At 33.7% G+C, this 15,379-nt stretch overlaps 1 protein-coding gene across 1 annotated transcript in view; it reads left to right on the plus strand.

Annotated features, from left to right (window-relative positions):
- The window catches only part of LOC138310821 (uncharacterized), a 41,591-nt gene extending 31,473 nt beyond the window's left edge, over positions 1–10,118 (plus strand). The window contains exons 23-31 of the mRNA XM_069252150.1: positions 1,087–1,173; positions 1,608–1,646; positions 3,680–3,736; positions 4,880–4,963; positions 5,420–5,470; positions 6,768–6,875; positions 7,165–7,331; positions 8,338–8,457; positions 9,885–10,118. Coding sequence (XP_069108251.1) covers positions 1,087–1,173; positions 1,608–1,646; positions 3,680–3,736; positions 4,880–4,963; positions 5,420–5,470; positions 6,768–6,875; positions 7,165–7,331; positions 8,338–8,457; positions 9,885–9,992 — 821 coding nt within the window. The 3' untranslated portion in view covers positions 9,993–10,118. The remainder of the gene's footprint in view (positions 1–1,086; positions 1,174–1,607; positions 1,647–3,679; positions 3,737–4,879; positions 4,964–5,419; positions 5,471–6,767; positions 6,876–7,164; positions 7,332–8,337; positions 8,458–9,884) is intronic.
- Positions 10,119–15,379: the final 5,261 nt, after the last annotated feature.

Genomic DNA, 15,379 nt, shown 5'->3' on the forward strand with positions numbered 1-15,379 from the left:
CGATGATCTAAAATAAGGTTACGACACCAAACATATGCAAGATTTCCTGTGTAATATATGAAAACAGTGGAGAGTCAATTCGCTGTTTTGCCGTCTGGCGCAGTGATAGTCAACTACCGCGCGGTATTTAGGACGACGGCGGGAAACATAATACGACCAGCGTTATGAAAATAAACATTTTATTTATTTTAATCAAATCGTTCAGAAGGTGATGATTAATATAGTATTAACGGTAAGTTAATAATTTTTAGGACTCTACAAAATTATCGATCTTGTTTTACATTCCCATTTTAAAAATTAAAAGGCGTTTCGGAAAGGTAGTGGGCCTTTAATGGGCTCCATAGAATCCAGACCGAATGCATTTTATTTCCAATGTGGTGATTCATTGTAATTTTAGAGAATGCAGCTGGAAAAGGCCGAATGTGAAAGAAGTGTCTTGATAACGTTAAGCTATGTAAATCATACATATATGTAGAGTTGGAAAATTTTCTAGTAAACAGGAAACGAAAATCACAACAAGATCCAGCATGGCGCATGACAGTATGCAAAGTCACACTCTCGCGTGATTACAAACATCATTGAAAGATAAACCTTCAAATTTAATTCTTAACTGGACCTAACATTTACATTTTGTCCTTACTCTTAGCTTAAAAGCAGTTTAACGTATATTTGCTTCGGAACTTTCCGTCTGGTACAGAGAATGACCTTGAGATATATTTTGTAGCCGCAGTCACGTATTTTTGCATAAAGTGAAAGTAGAAGTATTTTATGCTACTTATTGGTTTTCTTGTTATAAATTCAATACCAGTAATTTAGCAAGGCTATGATTCTAGTATAAAATGGTTTTTAGCAGTATAGTAAGTCAATGCGCACAATAAGCATTAAAAACAAAACACATGACATCGATCACCTGATGGGTCTGGGGAGATAACTCTTTCGACGTTAGAAGTCCTCAATTTATTTACATGATATTAAAACTGCATTCATAACAATTTTATTTTTCTATTAGGTAACAGTTTTAAAAACATGGATAAACTGCTGTTCTCAGAAAGACTTTGCCTAAAATTATATTACATATTTTTCCAGATGCGTACGGACGGTTTTCACACACACCATCCAACTGCACTTGCAGTACAAACTTTGAACCCCTTCATATTTACAATGATCCACATGGTAGGTATAATTTATAAAAAATTACCAACCGTCTTTGCATATTACAGAGTTAGCTCCGTTGTGGGTAGGTAGTGATTGTTACGTCATTATTTTAAAAGCACATTCCGCGTCGTTTTGTCTTTAACGTATGACGTTACGCTCGCAACCAAATGACGTCAAAACTTTACCTATCCGCAAGGGCAGATAACTCTGTAATATGCAAATACTGAATACTAACAGCAAAGGCCGTAATTTATGCAACTTGACTAGTTGGGGCAAAAGGAAGTCGTTTCATTTCATATCTTTTTTTAAATTAAAATGGATGTAAGGTTATAATGGTTTTAATTTTGAGACTTGTTTTAAAATAAGATTTTTTTTAAACAAAAGCAAATTTCTGTTAAGTTATTAAGATATGGATCATAAAGTTGATGTTTTATGGGTTTTATTTATTTCAGGATCCTTACCACACTGTATGAATCAAAACAACTATCACGGTAAGTAATCATGTATAGCATACATACACGCCCCTCACTCCCCTTGATTTCGTAATCGGTAGGTCATAAGAATTAGGGTTCAGAAAAATTGTTGTTAGCATGTGTATTTGTGGCTACCGGACCAAAATTATCAAGATTGACAGCATTTTATTGGTCAGCGCTATTTATATTTTTCAAAGAATGCCGTCTTTCGAATCTTAGAGTACTCAGTTGAAGCTGTTGTTTCAATGTAACATATGTGTAGAAAACAAAACGGTTTGAACCTGGGACCTCCGATTTTTAGCCGGATGATCTATAAATTGAGCCGCATTTATCCATCATTTCTTAAGCACCGTGGGTATTTGACTGATTAGTTTATGGCAATGGAGAAAATTTAGCGGACAGAACAGGATTCGAACCCGATATCTTCGAACACTAGCCCGATAGTCTGCCGATTGAGATCCTCGGTTAATTAATGATCAACCCAGTTCAGTCCCGTTACTTCCATACGAAGTTAAGGGGCTATACTGGAATAGGGCTGTCCGACTGTCTGTTGTCTGTCTGTCTGTCTGTCTGTCTGTCTGTCCGTAGACACAACTTTGTCCGGCGAACCCCTCAACTGTCTGACAGATTTTGATACAATTTGGTACACAGAACCCTGACCTAAAGGGAAGTTGTGCATACTATATAGGGTTCTGCAATATCCCTTATTAATGGAGTTATTACTCAAGTAGTGCAAAGGGGGTATTAGTCGTCCACTTTGGCAATTGTTTTATTAATTTATCGCTAAAAGAAGTTAAGATTTTGATTTATCAAAAATGTCGAAATTTTGAAATATACTGAGGTACAATGTATATAAAATACAAAAAAAACATGAAGAAATTGATGCGTTACCGGTCATATTGACGTTGGTAAGGTAGGTTACAGTTTGGAACCGCGAAGGCCGAGTAGAAAAATTGTGTCGACATATTACCACAAGCCCTTCACATCTGGGTTACGAGATCGATTTCAAAGTGGGACAGTTGCCAAATACTGACCACTGGTCTTTAATAGGACCTTAAACTAATAAAACCCAAAACACACCTTCAGTTTGTTTTATCATATACTGGAACCAATTAACTTGTACAACTTAACAAGTAATTGTTTGGAGTTTTGAAAAAAAATACCCCACAATGCCTGTCTCAATGTAAATTATGACGCCTGTTGACGGAGTCAACAAGTCAACTATGAAAATTTCATCGTAATCTTTAGTGCTTTTATTTCTCGGGAGTTTATATTTCGCTACACATGTATTCGTTATGTCTTCCAACGCGAATAAAAAAAAACCTTCGAAAAGACTTAACACATAATGGGTGCGTATTTAAGCCATAAACTGTTACCAGATTGGACATACAGTTGATATGAAGCCCATCCAGAAGGAAGATAAATAAAAAGACGCTCGTAACTATTTATCACTTATATTTCCATTACGCTCATTCAAATTAAAAACTATACACGTATATCTTTTGAAATTCCCGCTTGCGCTAGTCTTGACGTTGCCAAGTTCAATAAACAGAACAACCATATCATATCAGCTTCTGAATGTAGTTCAACACAAAACGGTTTGGAGTTAACGAACAAATGAAAATTAAATGAAAATTTTTTGCAATACATGCTATTTTGTCAACACTATAATACTGTTTGATTTCAAAGACTTTACAACTTTAAAACAACTCATAGAATTTGACTGTTATGTATAGGCGTAGGTATGCATTGTATACATTGTCAGTGACGCGGCGGAAACGTTAAAAATCCATACGCTTGACCAAATTGGAGTTCATAGCCTGATATTGTACACCTATTTTAACATAGACCAAACTGGAAACTGAAAGTAGAATGGAAATATACATATATAACACCAACCAATGCGGGCGATATACCGCACGGAAATATTTCGTATGTGAAAACGCGAAATTTAAATAGGAATTTCAGTATTGTGCCTGATTACAATTGAAATTGTTTATGTTGTTTTTAATTATGTGTTGTTGTCTTCATATATAATATCATTTTCGCAGACCTTATTACCAGACTTGGCTACTCAACCCATCAGAACTGTTCATCACATCACACTGGTGAGATTCTTATTATATTTTATATACTTTCTTTGTTTTGTTTTCATTTTATTTCTGACTTTCTGATTGGCTGTCTTCATGAAAAAATCCAAAAATGCAACGTATTGAATTGGAAACATAATTACTAAATAAATCAACAGAATTATATACTAAAACTATTTTATTTTGTTGTATAGTCTGAACAATTGATTTTAGGTATTAATAACAATACAGTTTGCAAACATTTACATACGTTTTTATATTTACATTTTATTGCAATACCACTACATGCTCTGCATGTATCTTTACCAAACGCTGTTGGATTCCATCAGTGCATGTACTGCCATCCGCTTATTTTGACGTCATTATCATCGTACGTCACAATTATTATTGCAATCACGAACGATTATGTTGATGTGACTGTTCCGTTCTTGACGATAATGAATTGTTGACACAAAATAGTTGTGTCATAAAATAGTTATCAAATAATAGCACTAGCGCACTTCATTCAATTTGCCGCTATCCAGTTGGAATTCATACTCCCATAATTGACAACTGAATTCAGTTCATTGTTTAACTGAAATTGAAAATACTGACATGTTTATTGCAACCATTTTTGAATTTTTTTTAAAACCATCCCCTAATCGCAACAAATAAAATCTATTCATGATTTATACAAGTCAATGTATGAACTCATGAAGATCTAGTCAGATGTATTATTTCATACAATATATAGAAAGTAGTTCCGTATGGCCGGCTATTTTCTAGAAGATAACATTCTATTCGATATAGCAGGACATTACTATAACCGCGACAATGGGATTCGAAAAATAATGAGAAATTATTGAATGATATGAGATCTCCACCATAAAAGCCAAATTGCGAAAATGTTGATGTTTGTTAAAGGGACAATTCTCTCAGGCTAATTCTTTTACATAAGCAAGAAGCAAAATATGGCATGAATGTATTGTTCTATATTCCTTATGAAACATATAACATAAAATATTGACAAACTCCACGTCATTGTTTGTATGTTAATTGATACAGTTGTAATTACAAATTGTTGATCAATACTATTAAGCAGGAACAATATGTACGCTGTACCCATACCCAAGCCAAAGTCACGCATAAAATGAAAAAAAAATGATTTGTTTCCTTTTACAGTGTGGCATGACTTGGCTCATATACCCCATTACACTCCCAATACTTATGTGCAATGCCAGAAGGATGCTATCTCTCATTTAGCGGGTTTGTGTATACGATAATTTAAAAGCATTGTTTGCAAGTTCCCTGTAAAACTATTAATTTATATTGTAAAACAGATTCTGGTTATGTTGTGTGTTATAGTTCTATAGAATTTGCATACATTTAGGATAAACTGTATAATTACTGACTGGACTCTTTTTTCTGATATATTATTACGGCGTTGTATCAGCCAGTCAAAGAAATTGGCTTTATTGCAAATGAAATCGACACGTGATTGAAAAGTGTGTTAGCTCTTCTCTTAGCAAGAGAGAAACCATACGTTCCAGAAACGCCTTGCGTGTAATAATTTTTAGAGATATTGTTCAAAGAGATTTTGCAGATATTGTCTTTAACTGCCTCTAACTAACACTTTCTTTAGATACTTACAACAGCAAAATTTTGTAATCATAATTACAACGAGAAAAACGCAAATTTAATGGTTGTGTTTTTTATTTTCAGTTTCATTGTCTCACGTGAAGAACAAATGCAGTTGCTCTGCAGTCGGTGCATGTAAGAGAATCTTAATTTTTCTAATTAAATAACTATGTTAGAATATGATATGTTTAGAATGATCGCACGAGTGTCGATTACTACTTTTATTAAAAAAAATTTCTTTCTCGGATACGGCACTGTCAAAACCATGTTACTTTATAAAATATATTTTAAATTTCAAATGCAAGTTTTTTAAGTTCAATTTTCAGCTGGTTTCGCAGAGGAAACAATGGCACATTAACTAACTTACCTTATCTTTATGAGAGTTGGTGTAAAAACCACACATATTTGGCCACATTTCCCCTTCATGAATGTCAATGAAAAAGTCCCGTTATTGTTAGAAACCTGAAATACGAAACACATTTTCAAACACCACTATACCGTATTGTTAGAAGCAATAGAAAAAACAAAAACGCGTATTTAAGAGTTTATTTTATATGTCGATTTAACAGAAGTTATTACCGTAAATGGCGATTTTCAACTTTTTCATCAAAAGTATCTTCAGAATAATATGTTTTAATGGAAGAGTGGAAAGAAGCGTTGATTGAGCTTCACTAAAAGAGTTATCGCTCGCCTACTGTTCATTCTTGACATAGGAAAGGATTTCCCGTTTTGTCATGCTTATAAAAGTAATTATGATGAAAATGACCATGTCGCTTTCCAGCGTTTTTTTTTTTTTTTTTTTTTTGTCTTTTTTAAATCACAAACACAAAAGAAAAAAAGTTAATTTTGGATTTACAAATTGTAGTATTTCGAATTATGTATTTGCATATTACAGAGGTATCTGCCCTTGCGGGTAGGTATTGATTGTCAGGTCATGTATTTGCGAGTGTAACGTCATACTTTTCGGAGAAAACGACGTAAATTGCGCTCACAAAATAATGACGTAACAATCGATATCTACCCGCAAGGCACCTTACTCTGCAATATGCAAAGACGGAATTGGTTAAGTTTGGGCTTGTCCAGTTTCTTTGGGATTTTAACATTAGCTGGATTAGCCCGTTGTCAGTATAATGTGACCAGGTGGGGTGTGTTGCTTGGTGTCTTCGGCGGTATGCTTCAGTGATATAGCACTATAAAAAGGGCAACAGTTCCACTATACAAGCAGACACAACACGGACATACCGCAGTCTCCCAAAATACGCATCTCGCACTTCACACACGCTACACACTGCATACATGGGAGGCCGTCCTTACATGACCCTGGCTGTTAATAGGGCGTAAAAACAATCAAACAAACAAACAAACAACCATTAGCTGGAACACGGGTACATATACTTTATGGTTTTGTTTTAACATTGTTTGTTTGTTACAGCAATAGCATCAACAAATCCGTCAGCCACACTTGCACCTGCAGCTGTATCAACAACACCAGTAACAAGTTCTCCCACACAGCCGACATCTACCCTTGCTCTTATCCCAGGTAAATCTGTGAAGTAACATTGTATTCTATTGTATTAAAGATATATCTGTTCGTCTGGATATGAATTCTTAAAACATGGTTCATCTGTTTGCTTAAACATATGTATAAAGATGAATGTATTGTAGAAGTTCATAGTAAAACTTTTTATCTCATTTTTAGATCTGAAATTTTACAACACCACTCAAGATAGCATTTTAATTTGTATGCTGGTACGCTTGAATCTACCATATTGAATCAGTTTTAGGAATATTGAATTAGTAATCTTTTGATGTTTCTGTCTTACGGTTAGATGTGAAAATGTGTAATACGCTTGCCTTGACCGTTGGCCTTGCATATGGACAAGTCTTTAAGGAGGGAACACTCGCATGCAGTGACGGAAGCCACGCTCTCTCTGAACTCACGCCAATTAAGCTGTGTAATGCCACTGATTCTTCCACGTGGGTCAAAGGTCAACAGGTAAAATAAAACATCTCAACTTGTGTAATAAAATAAACATTGATTTATTCAAACGAATATTTGGTAAAATTATTTGAAGAAAAATAACAGACGAATGGAAGTCGCGTTTATTTCATTTTGTCTATTCTCAATTCACTAATGTGAAAAAGATACGAGAATTATAATATGAATGAAGAAACTCCAACAATGGATGGAATATGGTAACGAATGCGCCCATAGAAATTTTGAAAAAGTTTATGAAATCAAAACTAGACTTCCATTTTTTTTCATACTATTACAAACTAAGTAAAATGTGGTAATTAAAGACCTTGAGAGAACATATGTTAGTGGAAAAAACGTTCGAAGTAGAATAAAATTACGACTTTGTTTATATACGACTTACATATTCCGTCTTTTCACATTAAAAAGATATCTGACCTTTCATGTATGTATTGATTGTGACGTCATGTTTGTGTGGGCAAAACGTCATGTTTTATTAAGATAAAACGACGGTAATTTCACTCACAAAATCATAACGTATCAACCCTTCTTGCAAGGGAGATAACTATGAAATATGCAAAGACAGAATAAATTTTGAAACTTTTGAAACAATGTGTTTCCGTGGTGTCGTAGAGATATGATTATTAAAAGTATAAGGTTTAGTCTATCACGTTGTTTTTGTCTTCTTTTTCATAATAAATCTGACTTTCTGAATGGCCGATTCGTTTTTCTTATCTTTATAAAAATCCGTGTATATTACGAAAAATAGACGTTATCATAATGTCACAATAGAGACATTGGCGATGTATATATACATTATAATCTATTTTCTTTTGATAAGTAGATGGAAAAATAATTGTAAGTACTGTAATCTTTTATAAAAATTATGATCAATAATAATGGTATGAACATAATTACAATCGGGTTCATATCCCTATAAAATGTTTAAAAACTAACAAAAAATATTTGGACAATTCTTAAATGCATTAATCGAATTTTTGTTCCTAGCGTCCTTTTACATACACAGGTGATGACAAACTGTGACAGCATACCTAAGTACTCTGCCGTAGCTGCGTACGCCGGTCCACTTTACACACATGATGGGCTAGCCGGAGTGCTTGTGGACTGTAACAGTACCCATCTTACCGTAAGTTTTTGAAAGAGCAATCTCCTCTTTCAAACAGATCGACTGAAAGCCGCTAATTTTGCGGTTTAAAGATCCCAAAACGGCTTGAATAAAGTACAATTTGCCATCGATTGATCTTACCTTTCGGTGATTGTGACGTCATCTTTTACGTGGGATTCGTGACCTCATCATCAGCGGAAGGTAGGGCTAATCGACGGTAAATCGTAATTAACCACGTCGTTTGGGGATCTCAAAACCCCCGTACTGCTTTCCATATTTCTAAAAACTAAAAAGACATTTTTGAGAATATTATTTCATTTTCTTTCAGTTTTCAAATTTATCGAAAATGAAACATAGTAATGTTGATTCGTTTTTGAACTCTAAAATAAGATCCTTTCACATTGAGTACTCAGAGGCGCCGTCGTATCACCAACTTGTAAAAGGAAACTATTAACAAATGCTACCTTATATATACATGCATAAGATGTGCAAATGAATGTGGTGACTTTCATAGAAAACACACGTGAAAGGAACATTAAAATACCTATTATTAAATTCACGTCTTTGATCATGAACATTTTTCCGCATTGTCCGCAAGTGATGAAATTATCATATTACACTTGTGACACAAGCAAAATATCAGACACAGTTGTTCAACAATTTTTGTTTGAATCAAAATAAAATAATTTCAACTAAAATTTTTCTTAACTTTCTAAAATTGTACTCCAATCGTGCCAACGTTAGCGAAGATGTTATCACAAAATTTACAACAAATGGGAAATGAAAATAACACATATCACTGACAACTGATAATCTTAATTACCTATTGTACTAAGGCGCATATTTTCTTTCATTTCTACACGTGTAATACTGGGTGGTCTAGGGCAATACACCGATACCGCCTGAGGCTGTATTGCATGGCTACCCATTGCATGGCTACCCATGCAATAAAGCCTCGTGACGTCACGGCATCAACAAAAATTCTATTTCTTCGGTAAAATTTTAACATTTTTTTCACAATTTTGACTGGTTTTACTATAAAAGATGCAAACAACGGATTTTTTGTTAAAAATGCCACGTAATTTTCCATGTGTGAAAAAAATGTTTTTCAGCCGTGGATTTCTTCGAATTTATATCTAAATGGCGGGATATTATAGTTGAAAAATTGCAATAAAACTTCGAGGTATGAAAGAAAAATACTCTTTCATAAATGGATAGGAAGGATAGAGATATTATACCCTCGGGATCACAAAATGTTGCAAAACCCTCGGCAGGCCTCGGGTTTTACTACATTTTGTGGCCCTCGGGTAGAATATCTCTATCTTTCATATCATACATATCCACATTTGAAAGAGTCTTATAGTGTTGAATATAGGCTAGTGAGTGAAGACTATGGTACTATGTACAATAGGCAAAGAGCAGTAACAAAACTATTATTTCTATACCAGGTAGCCACCGAGGATTGTACTCACGGTCTCTCATTGTTCTATATCCCGGCTGCTGGCAGAGATACTTATGTGCATTCCGCTCATAACTATTACACCATCACGTGGTAAACTGACCAGTGAAGTACAAGTTGTCTCCCTTACATCGAGTTGCTTCCCTTATTGTAATACATACAAGCATCAATTCTATTGGAATGTTGGTTTATTTTTTTGATAAAATGTTGACTTCTTCCTACATATATTCTCGTATATTATTTTTCAATATTATCATATCAGCCATTGATATTTGAAGACATGATTGACATTAAAAAAATGTAAATTATTAAAACTCTATATATGTTTATTTATTATATACCATAACAATTCATTTCAATTATTTAAATAAGGTAATTTTGTTTGTTGTCTACAAACTATATCAAAGAAAGAATGTGTATAGGTTAACATGTTATTTATCTTATTTTATTAAAATCACAATAAATATATATCAATAAAATTTGATGAAATGAACATAAATAATTGTTGGTAAAACATTCAGAAATTTGATCCGCGACATATTGAGAAATAGTTAAATCATAATGTTATATGTGTTCTTTTTTTCCGCTATTCTCATTGGCTAATACACGGTCACGTGACGTTCATTATATAGCATTTTCTTTCGGTGTTCTATTTTAGAAACATCGAGTAAATATACCTTCATTGACGTCATAACACAAACGCTGAATTCTTCAGGGTGTCGTCCTGAAGCCATCGTTCTTCCTGTCATAAATCTATCGGATAATTATTTCGACATTTTTTAAAGGAACAACAACTATAATACAGAAATTAATAATCTTTAATTACGGTGTTATTATGCATTGGTAGAATCTAAAATAATGTTTATATAATATAATAATAAATTAATTCTATAAAAGGGACCGCAGAATCAAACCAAAAATTAGATCCTGGAAATCCCCTTTTGGGCACAAGATTTCATAGAGAGGTTGATGTTCGGAGCCTGCTGATTGAGTATTCAGGGCGCATCAGTTTCAAATGTTTAATGTGTGGTTTGGGCAATACATGTAGATGTTAAATATGTTAATTTTAAAATTCTGTCATGTGTGTGTCTGACAGGGGAAGGTAATCAATATTGGAATTTCATGAATATTTTGGTCAATTTTTGGTGCGTAATTCAACATAAGATGGAACCCCCCACATAAAAGTTTAGCAAGATGGTAGATCTTTATTTCTTTTTATTCACAGGTATGCGAGATACAATTCTTCAAAATTAGTGACAGGTGACCAGACTTGAAAACTCCATTTAACCTGGACAGTGGCAAACGTTAATATATCATATATAGCGAAATCATTTGGTTATGCGGTCTCTAAAGACGTTATAACAACGGTTCATAATTGATAAATATTATATAACTAAAAGATCAGGTCCCAGGATCAAGACACAGTAATAGACTTAAGTTTTTACTTAGCAATAAAAATGTCGTAACTTTTTGTGAAGTCATCTGTGATTGGTTAAGTACAAATCTAAGACTGTTTTAGACATCAGATCGTTTCATGATCTTGGGGCAAGAACGCGAAATTTTCAAAATAAAAATGAGATTTTCTTGTTTTTAGTTTAAATTTCGACCCGCATAAATAACGGACTTTATGGTTTGATAAGCCAATAACGTCCATCTGTCACGCCATATGCTACATATAAAACCTATAGAGGAAGCTTTATGATCAATGTAATCAGATATCAATCTTTACTCACACAATGACGTTCACACCTAGTATTATTGTAAAACAAATACAAAAATATCGACCGACATGGAACATTACCGTTGATGTGCATGAATACCGATAACCAATACCATCTGTTTGACCGGTGTAGACAGGTTTTCTGATTATAAGGGCGCAGCTCTTGCAAAGCACTTCTAAGTTAACTTTACGCATACATGAAATAAAGAAAAAACACAATTTTCAAAATTCAATCCTACACACGACAGCTTCAGTTTGCGGCCGCCATCTTTTTACCCACTGTAAAAAATCCCATCAGCGTGAATGCGATGCTTGAAGTCATCTCATTTTATAATCAAGCGATTCAAGCGCTTTTAAGATCCGACGAACGTAATCTTCATCCTGCAGAACCTCAGTGCTCTTGCTCTTTATTTGCAAGCGTTCAAGTGATCGACTACCGTCCAATATAATCACCCTTGCTCTTTATTTGCAAGCGTTTAAGTGATCGACTACCGTCCAATATAATCACCCGACCAAAAACGACATATCTGTTACGGAAATATAAGTTTCTTTCTTCTCGTATGTGGGTTTTCTTCTCAGATTGGAGTTTTGGGAAAAAGAAAGAGTGTGAATATATGAATAAAAATAAACCGAAAATTCTGCTCCGTTATTTCCATAAATTGAACTTTTTCACATTGCATTATAAGTAATGCTTACTGAAACATCTGGCGGCGCCCTTTAAGGCCTTGCCTTCAGTCATATTAAGGTTTGACTAAGATATTGACGGGAGATGTCCGGCTCACAGGATACAGTCAATCGGAACTCCTCGGATGTAATACACAATAAACTCAAACGTGTCCTTCGCTGGAAACCTAATTTAGCCCTAACTACACACAAGAAAATAAATAGTTATGTAAATGTTAAATTTCTGTAGACGTATTTTAAATAATTGAATATAACTATTTCTCCTTCGAGAAGAACGACACACAGAATCGATGAACTGACACTTTTCGAGGGGCTGTGTCCTCGCTGGCAATCAGTTGTTATGAAAAGAGTTCCTTAGATGTTCTTGTGTCACATCCGAGGTCAATATACGACTATGATGAAACGAGAATATTAAAGATGTTCCACCGCTGACAGCGCATAAATGATATTCATTATATGAACAATAATTGGTGTTTAATCGTGTTTGTCTAATTAACACAAAAAAAAAGAATACAAAATAATTTATTTTGCCTTAGGTACATGCGCAATCAGTACTTCATTCCATATAGGATATAGTGCCAAGGAATTTTTTCGGGATGCAATTAATTATTTTTCGTATTTTTAACTTTTCCATGGTGGTAATGGTGTAAAGTAAGTAACTTTTGTAACTGAAAAAATACAAAATCGCCTGCTCTTGGTTTTGATAGTGAAAAAAAGACCATTTGTCGGCGGTGGAGCATCTTTAAGTGTGTGTATGTATGTATGTACACGTGACCATGTATCGATATTTCTTATGGAACAACAGAAAAGAATAAAAGAAAATGAGAAAACGAAATGTATGACGGTTCCATCCGAAGAGTACCGATTGGATTACAGTGTTACGTAGTATAATGTAAATACACGTATCTATGTGACTTCTAAATCGGATGTCATCAGGAACAGCAGATTTGGCCGATATATGCAGATCCTAGATTACACGTGGTTTGTTTGAGAAAGAAAACCCCATACAATAAGGCCAAAATGTACAGGAATCCTAAACACACAATGGTCGGTTTTGACAGGTTATACTCCATACGTATGAGAACGATGACCAGTTATTAAGATATTCCTAAAGTTGGAAGTGCAATAAATGTCAGACTCACAAATCTGGAAGAGCTTTTAATATGTTATTCATCACCAAATGTTATCAATATTTTGAGAATTACAATACTTACAAATTAAATGCATATGCTGAACAAATAAGTACATATTTCAGCTGAAAACGCTACAAAATAAATATATTCACTTCTACAGTGCAGTGAAATGAGTACATACAGTAAAAGCATGAAGCCAATGTGTGGTCTACAATTTCATTTTACATTATTACAGTGTTATTAATAGACATATTCAGGAATGTGTTCTTCTTAACATACATAAGATATACAAAACAAAATTTTTACTGTGCATTAGTTCGGTGTTGTAACTAATGTTTATAAAACACCATACATGTGTGTTTAATTTATTACATCTTATGGTTCTCAATGGATTACTAGCTAACCAAGGGAATACACTTAGATCTACCGTGATATTAAGAGGGAATGTCAGCCTGAATATTATGTCACATCTCATATTCCACGTCATTACCGTAGCCAATTGTCTAAATTGAGACTCGGATGTCTACTTATCATGATAGAGACTGGTAGTTACGCTAACCTACCAGAGGAACAGAGACTCTGTCCGATCTGTTTAGATACTGTTGAAAATATTTCTTTGTGAATGTGCTACTTATAGTAAGATTCGTTCAAATTTATTTGCGCGCGCGTGTTCAATTTCGTCGGAGTTCTATTCTCTTAGTGCCAGAGACAAATACCATTACATTCTACAGACAGATGAACTCCAGTATATTTTAGCTAAATCATTATATATTATGATGAAGCTTAGGCGGTTACTTTATAGATAGAATTATTTCATGTTTATAAAAGGTTATAATTATCTATATATAGGGATATTAATTTTACTGAGTTTATTTTACAAACATGATATCTGTTCAGATTTATTACATCAATTGGTTTAATATGGCTAATCATTGTTTTTTTATAGTACAAACAGGTGAACCACGGTATTTGTGTCAAAATTTAACTTTTCGGTAATATAAGTGAGCTCGAGGCGGTCACTACTATATATCTTTATGAAAATCATGATAACAAATAAAGATATTGTGATAATATGTAAAAAAAAAAATATTACGTATAAATTTTACTCCGACTTTTAGTGTCTCATAAGAAATAAGCCGAGTACCGCTGGATATTATAAATCTTTTAAAATTGTATGCAATGGGTTCTATACTGGGATCTCATTAGGGTTATTACTTTATATTGATATCTACAAAATGTATTTAATTTTATTACTCAAGCTGATTAGTATCGCTAACTATTTTTTATGGTACATACAGGCGTATCGCATAGCATATATTTTAGAAATCTTTATGTGCAATTAATCTTAGTCGGTCAATATTGCTAGCTATTTACAAATGATGGTAACACTAGGGCCAGTATATTGCGATAGTATGTGAAGTATCGTATATTTTATTTTTACTTCTGATTTTAGTGTCTCCAAAGCCGAATAAGGCTGGACATCATAAATCTTTTAAAAGTTGTATGTAATGAATATTTAATTTACTGTGATTTTTAGATATGTGACACTTAAATAAAATAATATTGTATTATTTTGTACGTACTAAAGACATAAAACTTGAACTCACTCTTCTCTGGATTAACTCAAAGCCGAGACACACTTTTAATAACAAAGCCTTACTCTAGTATTCATAAAGATGTTTCAGCTGAGTAATTGTTTCTACATAGGGATGTCGGTGTACATTGCATAGCATAAACAGAAAATATGGCACTTATCAGAGGCAAAATTTCACAATCAGTAAGCATGACGTTACTTAAAATATCTACCTTATTTAAGTATCTACAATTAAAGATGCTTCACCGCCGACTGAGGATAAACGATACTCGTTTTTTGGTTTTCAATCGTGGGTATATATATGTCTAATTAACACAAAAATAATATGAAATTATTGGTTTTGCTTTTGGTGC

This window comes from Argopecten irradians, chromosome 16 (assembly GCF_041381155.1).
Source record: "Argopecten irradians isolate NY chromosome 16, Ai_NY, whole genome shotgun sequence".
Classification (NCBI taxonomy): domain Eukaryota; kingdom Metazoa; phylum Mollusca; class Bivalvia; order Pectinida; family Pectinidae; genus Argopecten; species Argopecten irradians.